At 44.9% G+C, this 19,463-nt stretch overlaps 2 protein-coding genes across 2 annotated transcripts; one reads left to right on the top strand and one right to left on the bottom strand.

The window, feature by feature from the left end:
- Nucleotides 1-3,013: 3,013 nt before the first annotated feature.
- Nucleotides 3,014-12,425, top strand: EPB42 (erythrocyte membrane protein band 4.2). Its single transcript, XM_083873131.1, has 13 exons — nucleotides 3,014-3,163; nucleotides 4,594-4,779; nucleotides 5,441-5,671; nucleotides 6,269-6,387; nucleotides 7,155-7,277; nucleotides 7,646-7,814; nucleotides 8,076-8,214; nucleotides 8,605-8,708; nucleotides 9,017-9,259; nucleotides 10,095-10,415; nucleotides 10,836-10,996; nucleotides 11,236-11,369; nucleotides 12,269-12,425. Exons 1-13 carry the CDS (start codon nucleotides 3,154-3,156, stop codon nucleotides 12,417-12,419), a joined length of 2,091 nt encoding a protein of 696 aa, XP_083729257.1. The 5' UTR covers nucleotides 3,014-3,153; the 3' UTR covers nucleotides 12,420-12,425.
- A 771-nt stretch (nucleotides 12,426-13,196) lies between these two features.
- On the bottom strand, nucleotides 13,197-19,336 carry CCNDBP1 (cyclin D1 binding protein 1). Its single transcript, XM_083873134.1, has 11 exons — nucleotides 19,266-19,336; nucleotides 19,127-19,186; nucleotides 18,338-18,417; nucleotides 17,671-17,752; nucleotides 17,151-17,247; nucleotides 16,821-16,894; nucleotides 16,432-16,508; nucleotides 15,208-15,461; nucleotides 14,770-14,830; nucleotides 13,745-13,791; nucleotides 13,197-13,399 (listed from the first exon to the last, which is right to left on the bottom strand). The coding sequence occupies exons 1-11, from the start codon at nucleotides 19,330-19,332 to the stop codon at nucleotides 13,291-13,293; spliced, it is 1,008 nt and encodes a 335-aa protein (XP_083729260.1). The 5' UTR covers nucleotides 19,333-19,336; the 3' UTR covers nucleotides 13,197-13,290.
- Between the last annotated feature and the right edge of the window lie 127 nt (nucleotides 19,337-19,463).

Genomic DNA, 19,463 nt, shown 5'->3' with positions numbered 1-19,463 from the left:
AGCCACACTTCTCTTGGTAACCTGTGCCAGTGTCTCATAAACCTCACAGGGCAGAGAACCTTCCTTACATCCCATCTAAACCTACCCTCCTCCAGCTTAAGGCCAGTCCCTCGTGTCCAATCTCACTATACTCTTGTGAAAAGTCCCTCTCCAGCCTCCTTGTATGTCCCTTTTAGGCACTGGAAGGGACTACAAGGTGTCCCTGAAACCTTCCCTTCTCCAGGCTTATATCCACTAAATATGTTTTATTCAATAACAACCATAGTACTATGCAAGTAGCTGACATAATTCAATTCTAGAATTAAATTTATCATTGAATAATATTGTTAGAAGGAAAATACAGCAATAAGATATGGCAGTGTTACAATAGAACTCTCTTCTTATGATTGAAAAAATGAGAAGCTACAAAAAAAGAGAAAAGCAGAAAAAGGACATCAGAAAGACGTATGAAAATTCACAATTAACAACCACTCATCCTCATCCCACAAAGCCGCTTAAAGCAGATCCTCATTCATGAGGGAGGCATTGTGCCACCCATATCTAAATCCCTAATGTGCCCATTCACTCCTTGCAAAGTTAACAAGCCAATATAGAAAAGATCTGAATTTTACTGTGAGACAATTTGACAGTCAGTAATGTCCAGCAATGCAGGACCAGCTTCCCCCAGAAAGAATGTCCCATGCACACAAACTGACCCTATGACACAGATTAAACTGAGGACTCATTTAAATATTTCTTTGATTTAAAGCCAACAAAATCTTCAAAACATGTAAAGTCCTATTTTATTACATCAATTACAATATTTTGCCACCCACACATATACTTATAGTGGACGTGGAAGCTTGGTAAAACTAGTCAGCCCAGAGAGACTGGAATGAAGGTTGAAAAGGACACACACACACATACATACACAGAGGAATTCAGATTTCTCCAGGCAAAGGAGAGGGGAATAGGTAGCTTTGCACCTACCAATTAAGTCTTGCAGGATCTTGCAGGAGAGTCAGGGTATACAATCCTCCACTAGCCTCAGAAAAGCCTTGAGGTAGTGATGGTATTTCAGAAAATCTCATTAAATCTTGCAAGAATGCAGACTGACATAACATTTAACACCACAGTACAGCCAAAATATTCAAATTCTTTCAGTATTCCTTCTTAAATACAATCCAGGCAATTATTTCAGACAGTGTCACACGAGCTTGGAATGACCTCATCCTAATTAACTACCTGTAAAGGAAGCCTGCAGTTCAAAGGGAAACCGGCGCTGTAGAGCCTGTGCCAAGTTCCAAGTTTTGCAACACTTGCTGAGTTTTCACAGTGTCAGCATTTTCATCTGCCCTCAGCAACCACACCCAGCTCAGTTTGAGTGTGAAAATGCAGATCTGGCCAGGGCCATGCAGGAGAAACACATTCTTCCTGCATGAGACATGAGAGAACTGTTCAATTATGCTAATGATTATTACAGAGAAAAACACATAAGTGCCCGAAGAAGGATTTAAATTGCTTTTGTCAAACCTACAATCTTTACACAGCCCTTGGTCAGAAGTCAATAGGAGTCGGTGGAGTAAAATATGGCTAATTGTCAGTATTTCTCTTCATAAATATGGAGTTTAAATAAGAGCATGCCCAAGAGGATGACCCAGCCAGCCCTCATTCCAGTTTGATCACTCCAAAAAAATTCCAATGAGCACTCGCTGATATGACACATTCATACCATGAATTGATCTTGAAACACTGAAATCAGCCTCCAGGGTGGTGAATGTTTCTCCCCATCATTCTGTTCTTCTCAGTTTCTCGATTCAGATTTAAAAAAAAAAATCAACTAGAAATAGTCAAAGTTGCTGGTTTCAAATCACATTGTTCTGCCACCAAAGCCTTACTGCTTTACCTCTTGATCTTTCACTCTCCTGTACTAAATATGGAAGGCACTGCTTGCTGTAAAAGACAAAACCAAAGGCACAGTATAAGCATTTCTTATTGCTCTAAAGCAACAAGAAATTCCCCTTAAAATGAAAATTCTTATCTAATTCATGGGTATGTCACATCAAAGCTGAAAATGTAGACACACTAAAAGGGCGTATGTCATTTTTGATCACTACATTCAGAGAGAGACTCAGTTATCAAAAATGCCCACGAAACAGTTTAAGCCTCTATTTTTAAAGGTAATGAAGTCTTTATGGATTTATGTTTGCACCTCTAAAACAAGTATTATTTGAGATAATAAAATAATATCCGGGCAGGATGGACACTTTCAAGGATTTTATAGATTAATTTTCCTCAAGATTTCTAGGAGCATGTTAGGCAGGCAGTGGATAGAGAAGTGACAAAACCAACTAAATTTAACAAAGGCAAGTGCTAGATTCTGCACCTGGGATGAGGCAGCCCTGGATGTAGGGACAGCCTGGGGACAGGGGCCCCATTCTCACCAGATGGAATGCCAGTACAAACACTTGAGAACTACATGCAGAAGTCTCTTTTGTGTGTTAACCTTCTCCATGGGCTTTTTTTAGCCCTCTTCAGTGTCATGAAAGACACAAAGGGATGATAAGTAGGTCTCTTTTCAGAGTTGAATGCATCGTGTGCAGGATTTCCTACTTGCAGTTGCCAATTTGACCAAGAGATGGTAGTGTGTGTATACAGTCATTACAAGGCTGTTAGGATGGGATAAATTCCTTCTTGTATCTGAACCATTGATTTAGAGGTTCAAAACTCATAATATACTGCAAAGGTGCATTTAAGAACATTGATCATGTAAAGAAGTAGCTTGGGTCAATGTTGGAGAGCACCTCTCCAACACTTACACTGGAAGTGCACTCTGTGCATTGTTTAGAGCCACATTAAGATTTGCATTTCCTACTCTGGGGTCCTCAGGGAAGCTCCTTGAAGGAATTGTCACCGGCTGTCTCCAAATGCTTCACATCCTGCTGTGGAACTTCACCTCATCTGTAGCCTTCTTGTGGTGTGGTCTAAGAGATAAAAGTCTTCAAGACTCCTTCAAGAGTCTGCACACCAGATAAGCCGGAAAGGTCCCACCTTGTACAAAGAAATCAAGCAAACAACTTTGCAAGAGGAGAGTTTTTAAGACAGCTGGAGGAAGGAGCCAGTGCCCACCAGAGAAGCAGAAGCTGAATATTTTCACAGTACCCGGAACCAGCCATGGGCCAAAGTAAGCAAAAATCTTTTTTGTTAGTTCCAAACATTTGGCAGGTGTGTGTGAGGAAGAGACAACTGTTCTTGCTCCAAGACAGTGTATGTGAGGCTTGTGGAAGAGCTGAGCTTGCAGGGCAGGGGCCAAGTGCTCTAAAGGCTTAAGGAGCTCAGTCTGCATGGCAGACTGCACAAAAAGGCCCAGCAATCAAAAGCTGGTATTGATATCTGAGAAGCAGCAAGAAGCAGCTGAGGGAGACAGATGAGAGTCTGGAAGCACAGGTAAGTGAATCCTCAGCATAGAGAATGGAGGGTGGGAAGAATTAAGGAGACTACACAACTGAAACAGAGAGATGGCCAAGTGTTTGAGCCCCTGGGGCAGGGAAGCAGTCCAGGTTCAAGGCAACCTTGAAAAAAGTGACAGTAAGATCCATGAAAAGTCTCATGATGGAGAGGGAGCCAGACTCCACACCACTCACTATTCTACAAAACAAACAGAACAGACATCTTCGTCACAGAGAAGAAAATAGATGAGGTCAGAGCTGGCTCCATAAGGCCTGAACTGGTGCAGGGCTTTGAACTGGGACAGCCATGATGGGATTTGAAAGCTGGACCAGAATCATTCACTGAAAACATCACATGGGAAAAAAATTATATGGGGAAAAGAGAAACAAAGCACACAATCCAGTAAGAGTCCCCAACAAACACAGAAGGGACAACCACAATGGGAGAAGGTATCACAAGACATCAGGAGAGAGCAGACCAGTGAAATCTGCAAAGAGAGCAGTTATGGCTTTAGCACAGGAGCAATCAATTTAAATAGCAGAGAAATGCTCTAAGGATTTTAATTTCTTTAGCTGCAACAGAGGGAGCAGCATGAGTCAGCAAGGGGAGGTAGGTGACAGCAATGTCACATAAGGGGCAGCAGTTACAACTCACAGGACCAAGGATCTTAGTGATGAGCTACAAGCCAAAGTGATAAATAAGGTCAGGATGATCCCAAGGCTGAGATAGAATAGAGAGCAACTGGGTGCTTGAAATTGTGACAATTTTTTTCTGTCTTCTGGTGCTGGACAGAAGCACACATGATGTATACAAGGCCTGTGGCAGGAGACAGGAGAAGAAGGAGGAAGATCTTTTCTGTTTTGTGCATCTCTGGATATGGCATTGTCAACTACTGTAGTACAAAGTAGGAAAACTGGTGTTTGAACCAGCAGTGAAGTTTGCACCAGTGCACTTAATAATGTCAGGTATAAGCAAAGGCAGCTCAACAGTCACTCAATACTAGAACAACCAAGCTCAGAGTGAAGGTCCCTACCATTACAGGATAGAAAGTCTCAGCAGCAGGGGGAGAATATCTGAGTGGAGAAACGCATAACAAGCTGTTTGTGTCCCTGACTGCAGGCAGCTCACAACCCCAAATTCATTCTGTATCTTCTCACAATACAGATCTGAGCATCCAAAAATGTCATTTAATGATCCCAGAGAATAACAAAAACCACCACACAGAAGAAATCAGCACTGAAAAGCTCATAGTGAGGCGGGGACAGCCATTCACCATCACTCTGAGCTTCTCAGCTCCAGTACACAACTACCTGCAGCAGATGAAGAAGACCTTCCTCATTGTACAGACAGGTAATGCCATTACAAACCTAACAGAGCTCTGCTCCTCCACCCACCTGAAGAACAGAGCTGGGGGCCAAAGTCATCTCCAGAGCCGGGTAGGAGTGCCAAATTTAGATGTGAAGCCAGTGAACTCTTTATGTAAGGCAAAGTAGAGTCTCCTGCTGGTCACAACAGAAGAGACACTGCAGCACAATAACCAATATGGGTTCACTATTCCATGATTTCAAAATACTCATGGGATCTCTCCTGGCTTTTGGGCTTAGGAATGTTCAAATCTAGCTGGCCTGTCAAAGATTTTTCTGTTAGAGTGTTTTCTAGTGAGACCCCGGGGAAGGGCAGCAGCTTTCAGGCCCAGCTTGTTTTACCATATTGTGAGCACTGGGCTGTGACTTGTTACAAGACACTAAATTCCAGGAACAGCAGGTCTGTGCCATTCTGGCCGTTCCTGGTTTTTACAAATCTGTGGAAAGCACATCTCACTTTCAAACATGGAGGCCTGAGTGCAATACTGACCTTGGCAATAATCAATAGGCATTAAGCTGCTAAAGGGTCATGACCCTCTCACAAGGAGAGCTACAGCTCCAGAGACAGATAAGGTCCCTGCAGTCTGCACAGGCGAGGAATAAACACAATGTTTGGAATAAACACAACCAGATTTCTTTGTCTGCAGGACCACATTCTTCCGAACCAGATGAAATCCAGGTTGAATTTCCCATCTCCAGCCTGGGAGACCAGAAGCAGTGGAGTGCAGCAGTGGAGGAACAGGACCCGAACTTCTGGACCCTGCGTGTGAACACACCTGCCAATGCCCCCATTGGCCAGTACACTCTACTTTTACGTGCCTCCAAATCCCCTCAGTTCCTGGGCTCCTTCACTCTCCTCTTTAATCCCTGGTGCCGAGGTAGGTGGTCAGAAACAGAAAGGCAGGCTGGGATCAGTCACTTCACAAAAGCAGCTTTGGAGCTGTGACACTGCCTCCATGGTGGGAGGCTGGGGCTGACTCACCCAGTGCTCCTTCCACTCCTGCCCTGCTCCTCACAGCATCTCAGGAGAGAGGTAGAGGCTCATAAAGACCAAAATTTCCTGCCTCAGCACTTCTGTCTCTTCCCTGGAGTATTCCACTGCAAGAGCCCTGTCCTTCTGCTAAGGGAAAAGTGTTTGATTAAGTGTTTCCCATAATAGAGATTTTAGGATCAGTCAAGATTGTAACTGGTCTAGTTAAGGCCACTGTATCTTTCTTAGTATCAGAACTTATCAGCCAGGAGAGTAGAAGAGCCTGTGAGTGCAACAGCCTGGGTCCAGAGGAACTTTTCAGACAAGGAAACAGAGATGACAATGAAATTCTTCTTTCCTGTCTGATTCACAGTCTGTGGTATTTTTCAGGACAGAATGCCAGGCACTGCCAAAGTGCAGTGGAATCTGCTGAGGCATGAGAGATGCAAGTGCATCTGAGACCAGGAATGCTTAATTCCTGATGGTTTTTTCCCTTTAAATCTAGATGATGAGGTGTTCTTGGCTAATGAGGTACAGCGGCAGGAGTACATTTTAAACCAAGATGGCATCATCTACCAGGGGACTGAAAATGCAATTCTAGCCCAACCCTGGGACTTCAGTCAGGTAAGCAAGAGGTCCAATATGCCTGTGCTCTCTTCCAGCCACCAGCAAAAAGGTACATATATCTGGTGTGTACAGGATCCTCTGCTTGATGAAAGAGTTCTATCCATCTCCATGTTCTCTGCACCCTGTGCAGGAGAACAGGGACCTGTGTATGAAGTCCTATAACCCAGTGTACTGGATTAAAGCATTAGCACAGGAGCAATCAATTTAGATAGCAGATAAATGCTCTATGGATTTTAATATTTTTAGCTGCATTGTAATTTTAGTTTCATTCTCAGGCCGTCCTCTATAAAGGAATGCACTGATCTGTATCTGAGCTTTGTGTGCCTTCCTTTCATCAACAGGTATAAAAGCATTTAACAGAGCTCAACAATACTGTCTCTATATAACAAGTGAGGAAAAGATCTTTTTGTTTGTCCAAGGCCATCTGACACAGCCAGTGATTAGAAGGGGATTCTATTTCACTTTGGTGTCAGCAGATCATAGAAGTACTTTTGTGCCAACCTAGACAGTGCTCCAGAAAAGCATCAATTTCCCCCAATCGGGGACACCATATCATGCTGATGTATTTACCAAATTCAATAAAGTTGGATGTCTGTCCTCAGCTTCCCCTGCCAATCTCTGCCTGGAGCTGTCCTTCACAGCCCACTTTACCTAAACTATCAGCACAAAGGGAGAAACAATCTGCACAGTCACAAACCCTTGTAGGGACTCAAGAGAACAAAAGTTCATGGAGAATTTCCTGAAATGATGTGTTCTTGTTTCAGTTTGAGGAGAATATGGTTGACATCTGCTTCATTCTGCTGGCTCTAGGGGAGCACTTCCAAAGAGAAAAGGATCCTGCCCTGCGCAAAAACCCTGTCCATGTCTGCCGGGCAGTTGCTGCCATGGTAAGGAGGGCAGAGAGCAGCTCTGACCCAAGCAGGGGCACCTTCTCAACCCCAGGTCAGGCCAAACCACTGACCAAAGAGGAAGCCTGTTCCAAACAACACCTCCTGCCCATCTCCAGCCTGTCCTGATACTCCCTCAGCAGACAAGTAGTGCTGCAGGAGGTTCCTAGCAGTGTGAGTGCACTTACTGAATAAATCCCAGAGGAGACTGTTCTGCACCTGCTCTGCTCAGCCATGACCTTCATGTTTTGCACAAAAAAAAAGTCCTCTTGGCTTCATCTGCTTTGGGAGCAGCTTCCACAAACAGGATCAGGTGGACCTACCAAAGAGAGGCAATTCCTTAATACATCTTTCCTTCTTCTCTGCAGCTGAACTGCAATGAGTTTAGAAACCTGACAGAATATGGACAACACTATAATGGGACACCCCCTTCCAAGTGGCTGGGAAGCAGTCCCATCCTCCAGCAGTGGATTGCATCAAAATTCCAGCCCGTCCGCTACGGGAGGTGCTGGGTGTTTGCTGCAGTCCTGTGTTCAGGTAAAGTGATGCTATAACCATTAATCTTTAGGTGAAAGGCAGATCTTTAGTCTCCTCATCAACACCCAGCATCACTGCCTTCAAGATAAGAGTATCAGTACATCCATTCACTGAAATGAAATATTATTTCTTGAGAGAGCAATGTCTCTTGCAAAGTCCAAACAGTAGACCTGGTGCCATTCCTAACAGGCCTAGCACCAGAAGAGGCTCTACATCTATCAGCAGAGGCACAACTGATTCACAGCTCTCTCTTCTGCACAGTTCTGAGGTGCCTGGGAATTCCTACCAGGGTGGTCACTGGCTTTACGTGGGCTCACAACACCAAGAGCAGCCTGAGTGTGGATGAGTATTATGATGAAGATGGGACACTGCTTACACAGGACAAGAGTGCTCGTGTCTGGTAAGAACACATGGCAGGGCCCAAGCAAGAATTTGAGACAATACTTGGATTTGGGAAATGAAACACAGGGGAAAAGAAAAAGGTAACATGGCTGGAAGGAGGTTGATGGGAGACAGCTCAGATGAGATTCTGTCTACAAGACCTGCTCTTGATAAACTGCTGCAACCCAAACTCAAAAGTGCCCAAGCTTAAGAGGGCCCACAAAGGAAGAACACTAGCCCACTCCAGCTGGAGAAACTCCACTTGTTTCTCCACACAGGACTCTGTGAATATGAATATGAACTGAACTCTTTCAAGGGAGCATTATTAACTGGCTGTGGTTTGGCACAAGCTTTACTGTACCTCAGGGCTCAGTCCCTTGATATAAGCTCATGCTGTTGCCTCTTGCAGGACCTTCCACGTTTGGAATGAATGCTGGATGGCTCGGACAGACTTGCTACCAGAGTACAGCGGGTGGCAGGCACTGGATGCCACCTGCCAAGAAAAAGGCAAAGGTAAGACACCAGAGATGGGCTTGAGCAAGAGCAGGGGGGAAGTGAAGCAGGGGGCAAATAAAGCCATTCAATGTTCCTCCTTTCCCATCTTCCAGTGGAAGGATGCAAAAGGACAGGAACTCACTCACCCTGTTGTGACTTTAGGCACAAAACTGTCATTTACCTGTTTGGTTTGTGCAGTTCATGTAGCTCTAAGAGCTCTATCACTGCTTCCTAATACTAAATGCTTCACCAGTGTAGGTCTAAACTAGGGATGGGTTTAGTTGGGAAAGCATCTAAATCTTAACTGGACCACATCTTCTCTTCAGGCCTATCCTTCTGTGGGCCAGCCCCTGTTCATGCCATCAAGGAAGGAGACACACAAGTTGATTATGATGTCTGCTACTTCTTTGCTGCCATCAATGCCAAGTGTCATGTCTGGATACACAAAGCAGATGACACCCTCAAGCCAGCTTTTGGTGGCACCAAGTACACCGGTAACAACATCAGCACCAAGGGCGTTGGCAGTGAACGCTGCGAGGACATCACACAGAACTACAAGTACCCTGAAGGTATGGGGCAGGCACAGGGCTGAGCACATTCCTTGTCACTATTACAAGTAAGTAAAAGACTAGAGCAGAGCCAAACCAGAGCATCTACTTCTCACTACTTCCCCTTCTTCAGTGGCACTAGAACACCTAATTCTCCCTGTCTATGGAGCCAAAGCAAAGGTCATCACCCAAAGTTCACTCTGCTTGATGGCATCAAGATCTCTAGAAGACCAGGTGCTTGTTCACCCAAGCAGTTTCATGTCTGGAATACCTTTTCTGATTTCTGTTATCTCTACCCTCTGTACATCCACCTCCCATTACCTCTGTAATATAAATATGGATAGATATATTTCAGACTCCAGCTCTCTGAAAAGGACTGTTGTGGTCTCAGATACTGCCTAAATCTCTCCCTCAACAAGCAACTCCCCCTTCCGAATCTGAGTGCTGTTTCCCTGACCCAACCCTACCACCCCATCTTAACCCGTGGCTTGTTGTTTCCATGGCTGCAGGAGACAACTGCAACTTCTCTACATATGAGAACAGGGAATTGTGCCTTAGCTACAGCAACAAAAAAGCAGCTGCCTCCTTACTCTGAGAGATGTTAGCACCAAGGTGTTTTAAAAACTATGACAACTATTCCCAAGTAGAATCTGTCAGGCACATCCAGTGAATATCCTGACAGCTGAAGCTGTCAAACTGATCCAACCAGAAGCACAAAAGGACATCTTTCTCTGCTCTTAGAAACTGTTATCTACAGTACTACCAGGAGAAATCAATGTCATTCTCCTGATGCTTCTCACTAGTAAACAGGAAAGAGTACCAAAGCATGGGTTTTTGGGGGGTTTTCTTGTGACAGGTTCTCGCCAGGAAAAAAGAGTACTTGACAAAGCCTACAGAAATATGAAGGAACTTGAGACAACCAGTAGCAGCAGTAGCACACAGTTTATCTTCATTCCTACTGCTCAGGAAGAACCAGTCAACCTTTTCATCCAACTCCAGTCAAGTAGTTCTTTGGAACTGGGACAAGATATTACACTTTCCATTCAAGTGCTTAACCACAGTGATATAGAAAAAACTACTCATCTGGTAGTTGGGATCCAGGCTCTGCATTATAATGGTGTGCCCATTGCCCAAGTTTGGAAGGAAGAGTTTTATTTTAACCTCCAAAGCAATTCAGGTAAGGACTCTCCTGTGTGCATTTCAGAAAAATCCTCCTAGCCCTAGGTTTACAAAAGGTTGGCTGAATAGTTGATTCTAGGTGATTTCCCTGAGAGATTGTGGAGTCTCCCTAATTGGAGATATTCCAGAATTGACTGGACACAATCCTGTGCCATGTGTCCTGGGATGAGCCTGCTTGAGCAGGGAGGTTGGACCAGATGATCCACTATTGTCCATTCCAACCTCACCCATTCTGTGAAACAAAACACTTTGGCAACATCACTTTAAGATATTTTCAATCTGCAAATCCATTTGGGGTCACTTAAGCATTTAAATGCTGCAGTTTTGAGTACAATGTTGGGCACAGAACACTCCTAGGTGTCATGCAGGAAAAGACCAGACTGGACTCATCACCTGTTATTTCACCACTCTGTTCCAGTCAATAACCTGCAGGTCTCTGTGCCTTACACATGGTTTGGAAAAGAGCTGGGAGAGAACCACTTGCTCAGGCTGACTGCTGTGCTGCAAGATGAGGACTCCTCCTACGTGTACCTGGCACAGGAAGAAATCAGCATTTGTGAGTCCCCTGTCACCATAGAGGTAAGATTGTGCTGTCTTTCTGCCACTGCAGTAGGGAGAAAACAGCTTTCATAGTCATAAGCAGCAAAACAATTCTGCTGGGTTCAGGGGCTCTCTGAGAAACTAGAGCAGAAGAAATTAGGCTGGACTTTGCCTCTTCTGGCAAATGGCAGCTCAGGCACCAAAAAATTACACATCTCCCTTTAACCATAGAAGAATATCTCTTCTCTCAGTTTCAGCTCATTTGCTTCTTTCAACAGTTCCCAGAAAACATAGTCCAGTATGAGCCAAGCACAGCAAAGATCAGCCTGCAGAACCCCCTCATGGAACCCCTGGAGCAGTGTGTGATAACAGTCGCAGGGCGAGGGCTCATTCACAGACAAAGAAATTACAGGTAAGTCCAAACTAACTGATCCAAAACAGTAAATGGAAAAACAGACACAATACAAGCAAGAGAAACACTTGCACAGGAAAAGTTGCCCCTAAAAATAACCAGGCAAGATGGCAGGAAGATATCACTACAGCATGAAAACCTCAAGCATCCCATCCTTTATTTACAGATAATGTGGATGATTTTCACACTGAAAAGGAGAAAAGCCAGCTAAGAGAACTTTCAACAGATGTGTAATACATAAGTAGAAGCCAATACAGCATCTGTGAAAGCTTCAACATCAAAGGGATAGACAGCAAAAGGAACACCTTCTGTCAACAAAAAGGATAACCAGAGAAATGCCACAAGACTTAGTCAGAAACACACATTAAGTAAGACAACAGTTAGAGGTCAGTGAAATGAGCTATGAAATTTAGGAATTATTTGCTGTTGGGAAATCAATTACTTTTTGGTGAGCAACTTGAACATCCTTAAGTGGAATAAAACTGTGCTGTTTATGACATCTTTCCATCCATTACCCACTCTAAACAATAAAGACAGTGGTGTCTTTGTCTTCCCCTTCTCTACCGAAGAACCAGGCAAACGTGACTTAGCCAAGAGTCACCAAAGGTCTCCTCCACATGACAAACACCCCACATTTGTCTCAAGAAGCTGCATTAGGACAAAGTCCCTTTAGATGTCTCCATGGAGAGTGTCAACTCTCCTGTCCTATCTCTCTCACAAACTACTGTTAGATACCAATTTCACTGTGGTAGTTCAAGTAACTGCCAGCTTTCTTCTATTTTATTTTTCTTTCCCTCTTTTCAGCACCACATTCCTGTCTAGCAAATGCATATCCTAGACCCAGGAAACTAAAAACATAATGAGGAATGATTCCTGTATAATCCCTTCTCTCCTTTCAGGCTGGGCTCTGTGCAAGCTAAAAGCACTCAGGAGCTGCAAATCCCATTCACCCCCACCCGAGCAGGGCCCAGAAGACTCACTGCACGTCTTACCTGCCTCCAGCTCCAGAACCTGAAGAGCTACAGAACTACCACCATTGCAGCTGCCTGAGGCCCAGCTCAGAACAGGTCCTGCTGTCCCACCTACAAAAGAGTGGCCGTGATCTATGCCCTGATCATAGGCAAGCACAGATGTTAACTAATAAAAGTTACATTTAAAACCATGTCCAATTTTGATTGTTTGCACAAACTCAACTCTCTCCCACCTGCCACTATGCCCAATCTTCAGTTTTAGAAGTTGAACCTTACTGTGACAAAGATGGGCTGAATGTTCAAGTTGACATTGCAGTTCTCACCACACCTGTGCTGAGCCCACCAGTGCTTAAAGTCTTTTGCCTTACCTGTGACAAAGTAAAGGATATTCTGGAACTTTAAAGTGATGACAGATGTAGCATCTCTAGGGATATATATAGGAGGATATTTCCCCCTAGAGATACTTGACATTGGTAAGGCAGTAAACAATATTTTCTGCTGCTTTCTGAGGAAATTAAATAGCTTATTCACTGCTCTCCAAGGTTAGACAGGAAACAGCAGCAGTGCAGCACATTTTAAAATTATTCACTGGGCTGCTTGCAAAAGAAGCAAGACCCTTTGATTCTGTACATATCCTTTGCCCTCTGAATACAGATAAAGCAACTAATGTAAATCTAGCAATATTTTATTTTTCTCTGAACCCCACAGTAGTTGTAAGGTCTGAAGAATGGGGCACGTTAAGATGCAGCACCGCATCATCCCAAGAATCCAAGCAAAATGACACCTTCTGCAATGGCAAAGGGCAATCTCCTGGAGAAGTTCTTCCAAGTGGAAATAAAGTTCTCTCCTACATTGCTCTCATCATTCTCCAAGCAGCTGAAAAACAGCAAAGTTCACTGGAAATGCAGACACCAGAGTCAATGGCAGCAGCACATGTAGGCACAGAAGAGTTAAAGCTGACCCTGTGTGAAGTTCTTGACTTTGTTCATGTTGTGATCTACTGCACCAGTTAGAAACTGCACCCAGCCTTCCTCTGATGGTGGACATACATGGCTTGCCCTGCAAACATGAAGGAAATTCATTAGGGAAGCCTCCTGGGTGTGTTATACATCCAGGCAACACAAGGGTATTGTGAAGTTCTGAATAACCACAGCAGTAAAACAGGGCTGCTCAAGCCCCATAGGGCTTTGAGCAACAAAGAACCCACACTCATGTCTGTAGTCCCAAACCCAAAACAAGGGAACCACTATCATCCCTAGCATCCTTGTTTTACTCCCACCCCTTTGTGACTTGATAGTATCATCGTAGTTCTGAAATGCCATCATCTACTGTCTAGAAATGAGTCATCTTTGACATGAGACATAGCAGGGAATACACACTTATAAAACTGTGGCTCATACTCACTTTGCAATCTCTAAGACTTTCTTTAATACTGAGGCCAACTTAGCAGCCTAGAAAGAAACAAAAGGGAAATCAGGTGAGCCAAATGTGAGGAAAAGTAGGGTTTGAACAGTACTGGAAAATAAAGAGGACTAGAGAGATGCACAAGGGCCAAGAATGAATAAAACTGCCACGGATCCTAACGCAAAATGAAGTTATCCACCACTGCCATGCTGGAAGAGTCTCCCAATCTACTCCTGGCTGTGACAGGTAAAAAAAGCCTGGCTTTTTCTAAAAGCATACATTAAAATGTTTTGTTTTTAGAAAAAAAGATAAGCCTATTAGAAATTAGTAATTGATATTAAAATACAAAATTGGAAGTGACTGCTTTTAATACAATTTGTTATTAAGTAGTTCTTTTTTGCTCCAAAACAATCAAGCCACTGACCAAAGGCATGAAACCAGGATAGAGAATAAAAAAAAAAAATAATCCCAGATATGAGGAGATTTGTACTTAATTTATGATGCAAGGGATGTTTCACAGTTCAGTCAGGCTGCCAGAGCGTTGCCCAGTCAAGTTTTGAGTGTTGCCAAAGATGTAGACTCCATTGCTTCTCCGAGCAGTTTGTTTCAGTGCTTAAATACACTCACTGTAAGAGTTTTTTATTTCATAGATAACTTTATTTGAGCAAGACTGCACTATCCAAGGAAGAAAGTATATCTGCAGTACATAGGCAGTCTTAGACATGACTTTCCTGAGGCTCTGTCACTGGAAATCTCTATGGATTATAGTTCAGAGCTAAAGTTTCAAGTGGCCATGCTCTTCCCTGAAGCAGTACACATGAAGAATGTGTTTCCACCTGAAGGAATTTAGGTGTGCAAGAACAAAGGGCACTCTTCATCCCGAAGAAAACATTACTGAGGCAGTCAGTAACACCCATCTCTCCCTGAAGTCACATAACCCCTCCAATCTGATTTCTTCCAACTCCCTACAGCCAGGCCACTGTCCCACATGCAGATCCTGAGATATCAGTACTGCAGATACTCACATTAAGTCGCACAGCCAAAGGGTTCACAGGTGGGTACATGCTCAGTGCCAGCTCATCAACACTAGAACAGAAAAGAGGGGAGCAAGGAAGAAATGTTCCAACAGCACAACTCACAGATTCTGGTCAAATCCTGCACCCATCCTGAATACAGGTCAGGAACAACAGTGAGATGTCAGCTGTACCTATGGGATACTTCCCACTGCCTTCCCAGTGACCTGTGTCTCTCTCACCGTGAGATGTGGTCACAGCTCCATCCCCTGTTCCTCTCCTGACCTGCACAACTCTCAACAGCTTAATAGCCTTCACACCCCACCTGTGTCCACCACCTGCTCACAACTCCACTATCATAAAGGTTGTTCCTACTCTTCACTGAAGACTTCAAAAAAAAGATCAGGACTGCTCTAGAAGGAAAAGCAGCATGGGGAGAACCCTGCTTACCTTGGGCTGATCTCATTAGCAATGTCTGCCAGGTCATCCAGCTGTGCAATCTGCTCTGGAGAATCAGCTTTGCCATGGGCCTTCACTGCAGCCAAGACCTTCTTCAGGCAAGCTTTAGAAGCCTTCATTAACCCCATGCAGGAGCTGAGCAGCTGCCGGTCAGCCTCTGACCAGTACGTGTCTCTGTTGCCCCGAAAGCCCAGCTCTTCATCCTCCATGATGTCCCCATAGGGATCCTGCCCTTCCACCAGTGCCTGGGAACACAGAGGCACTGAAAACCCAGAGCCTAACATCAATTCCAGCAATTCCCAGGAGGAAAGGTGTCACCCCTGCATTTCTTGCTTTCAAGTGTTTGAGTCTTTGCAGCAGCTTCTCACGCTGCTTCATGTGAACAATATTGTATTCTTAGAATTTATCAGTATGTTTTGCATTCTCATTCTCTGAGAGAGAACTTGACTGATGGTCATATTGACCGATGGAGTCAGGAGGTTGTAACCTCTTTGGGCCAATCTTGGCCCTCTGTACAAAATGTATATAAGCTATTGGAGTCAGATAATAAAGAGCCTTCCATGTTTGACCCTGCTGCTGCCTGCTGTCCTCTGTGAAGGTCCGCTCCCACGTCTCAACGTGTTGCCCCTCTAAAGGCAGGGGTAACAGAAAGGGAAAGCATAATCTAGACATCATATAAATAATTAATGGAGAAATCTCAGTTGGTTAATCCTATAACAACTGGAGTAAGAAAAACTAATTCACCACTCTAACAGTGCAAACAGCAAGAACATGGTGAATTCTTACATGATCCTAAATTGCCTCCCCCATCCCCAATTCAGGACATGGCTTCACAGAAATCTTATACAAAGTAAACCAGGCTTGAGAATAAAAACCCATGAAAATCCATGCATAAAACAATAATCTATGTCACGTCAGAACAAATTGATATTAAGGCCTCTATGTAAAATAATTCCTGTATTCCATCACCAAACCACTATAGAGGGTGGTTGGGCACTGGAACAGGCCCCTCAGAGGCATGGTCACAGCCCTAAACCTGCCAGAGTTCAAGGAGCATTTGGACAATTCTCAGGCACATGGTGGGATTGTTGGGGTTGTCCTGTGCAGGGCCAGGAGCTGGATTCCATGATCCTTGTGTATCCCTTCCAACCCAGAATACTCTGAGTCTGTGAATCCACCACTGCATGTTCCTCTAAAGTTTAGGGGCTTCCTTACATGTTCCATCTCCTCCACAGCATCCTTGACCACACCTAGACATGCAGCCAGAGCCGACACAACTGCTGCCTGGTTATCTGCAAAAGCAAAAGGATGAAAACTGTGGCACCTCACTGTTCCCAAACAGTTTGCAACGACCTTCATTCCAGCATTGCAATCACTGTAGGATCAAACTTCTTGCAGAGCTCAGAGCTGCATTGTTGTCAGGCAAAGAATCTGACCTGGTTTCCAAGCTTATACATATCAAAATCAGTCAAGTTTTTGAGTCATTCTCCCTTCAGTCTTCAGTGTACCAGCTGGAATGCCCTTGCAAAAGCTATTGATATTCCAAGAGAACAATATTCCAACAGAACGTCCTAGTTCTGCTGCTCTGCATTTACAACACTCACCTCGTGGCAGGTTAGACACTTGCTCACAGGCCTCCCACACACCACCAGTTGATATCAACTGTTCCTGAGACAAGCTGAAACAAAACAAAACCCTCAAGGTTAGAGGCAATAACAGCACTGTGCTAGACTGTGGTTTCATTTTCTCCACCAAAGATGATGCACACCAGCAAAAGTTCTGCTGCAAAGATGCCACAAACCAGCTTGTCACTAGTACGCCATGTCTATGTAAAGCCCTTGCTGCCTCCCAACAAGTACACTTGCAACTTTTTCTTGCCTTTCCCCCCCAAAATTATCACAAAATCATAGAATTATGCAATTGAAAATTACAACCTCTCCTCTGGGGCATTGAGAATTGTGTCTGTGAGCTGGATCATTCCTTCCACTACTTCAGTGGTGGCATCTCGAACCATCTTCCGAAGAGTAGTACCTGGATGAGATTGAGAAAGAGCAAGACAGTTGGCACAAAGTCAGCACTGAGAGAAAGCAAGTGCTGGAGATGAACACACAGACTGCTCTGTTCGTGTGGATACACTGTATAAATGAAGTTACACATAATTTGAAGAAAAGCAAAATGCTTCCCAGTTCAAAAAGAAGTCTGGACAAGGATTTCAACACTTCATAAATTTCAGTGCTCAATCAACTACACCACTTCCTACATTATCACTCTCCCACAGAAGGAAAACTGCAGCAGCAGACAGAAAAGTACTTCACTCATAAACACGTTCAAAGTCTACAAAATAGCTGATAAGGGATACCATGCCAATGAAAACTTGCTGATACCAGACCTCATTAGGCTCTGAAAGAACCACCAGCCTATACAGTGGTGACTGCCTTGCTGTCATTATCTCACCTTGGCCCTTGGGTAGCCAGTAGTACACGGTGGCAACTGCAAGAATGGCATTCTGGACATCCTCACTCAGCTTCTGGCAGTCCTGAAAACGGAGAGGTAAAAGGACCACCCATGGGTAACACACAGTTGCACCACATTTAGAAATCCTCACAAGCCATCACTGGCTTTCAGACTGCTCTGAAAAAAGGGAAAAATAGCAACGACCAGTCTGCTTAAGAAACAAACATGGCATGAGAAGAAGGCACTGTAAGCAAGTTGTATGCATCTTAACCTGCCTCATGATTTAGTAACGAATAACGCATCAGAGAGGAAAAAGTAACTTACATCATTATTCTGAACTTAAGGTCTTTTTTTTTTTCTCTTCTCCAAACACCTGTATGATAAACTTCTCTCAACTGACAGCAAAAATATTGCATATTCTTTGTTAAACCTAAGGTCTGTATTCTCCTATATTCTGTCTATCAGCAACTAGCTGTAGCTATTAAAGAATGTAAGAATATCTTTATTTAGTATGTCTCCCTACCTTACAGAAATTAGTTCTATGGGCAGTTCTTGGATTATATTAATACACTCTACAGTACATAGCCCATTTAGTCAAATGAACAAAGAAATACCTGAAGCTTGCACACACACTACAATTTCATAGTCTTTCAAGGCTTTCTCTCACCTCTGCAGAAGGTAGTGGAGGCCTTGAGAATGCCAGACTCAGCTTTGTAGCTTCCTGTGACGTTACTTGAAATGTCTGACCTAATAAAAAAAATCCAATGGGAACAAAAGAAGTGAAAGTAACTGAGGTAAAAGATAAAAAACCAGAGCAGCTTGATGAGCAGCAGCTCTGATCCTGCTACTCGCTTACCATTACACCCATGCCATACAAGCACATAAACTAAATCCCATTACAAAGGAAAATTCCCTGGTGCATTTGTGCCATGCATGTTGCTTGTGTCCCGTGTCTGCTTTTTCTCTATTTTTTTTTTCACTTGGCTGGTAGCAATAGCAAGAATTGCAGTCCGCATCCTGGCTCAGGACCTGCTCACCAGGATGTGCCAAGGGACTTTAACAGAGAGCCTTATAAATCTTGTATGAACAGTTCAATATCGGCCTTTGCTTTGGAGTACACCTTGGAGCATTTGGTGACCAGAATTAGGGTCGTCAGGCACTGGAATAGCTGGCCTGGGAGGTGGTGGAGTCACTAACTCTGGGGATGTTCAGGAGGCTGGATTTGGCACTGATGTGGTTCAGGGTTTACAGAGGTAGCGCTGGGTTAACGGCTGGAGTTAATGATCTTAAGATCCCTCTCTTCCAACCCTGCCGATTCCGTGACTCCATGAGTGGAGGGCAGGCCCCAAAGCTGGAGACCCGCCGGGGAAAGCAGCCCTGCCCCGGCCCGGCCCCGCGGATACCCGGCCCGGCCTCCGCCTCCCGGCCTGGCCCGGCCCGGCCGCTCACCCCGTACCTAGCGCGTCCCAGAAGCGCGGCAGCTCGAACGGCTCTCGGCCCTCTCCTGGCTCTCCCTCTGCAACGGCACAGACAGAGCTCAGCCCTCGGGGAGCCGGCCCGGCTCGGCCCGACCCCCGCCCGGCCCCGGCCCGCACCTCGCAGCCGCGCCAGCACCGCCCGCAGCGCCCCGCGCACGTCCCGCAGCGGCTCCCGCGCCTCCATCGCGGCGGGGCGGCCCCGGAGAGCCCCGCGCGTCACGTCCGCTCCGGGAGCGGCTGCAACGGCCCCGGCCCGCCCCACAGAGACGGCTCCGCCCCACAGATAGCACAGCCCCACAGAGACAGCACAGCCCC

The sequence above is a fragment of the Zosterops lateralis genome (genome assembly GCF_965231275.1).
Source record: "Zosterops lateralis genome assembly, chromosome: 16".
NCBI lineage: Eukaryota > Metazoa > Chordata > Aves > Passeriformes > Zosteropidae > Zosterops > Zosterops lateralis.
Note: the sequence above shows the minus strand (reverse complement) of the source record. Positions and strands in the feature narration are given on the sequence as shown.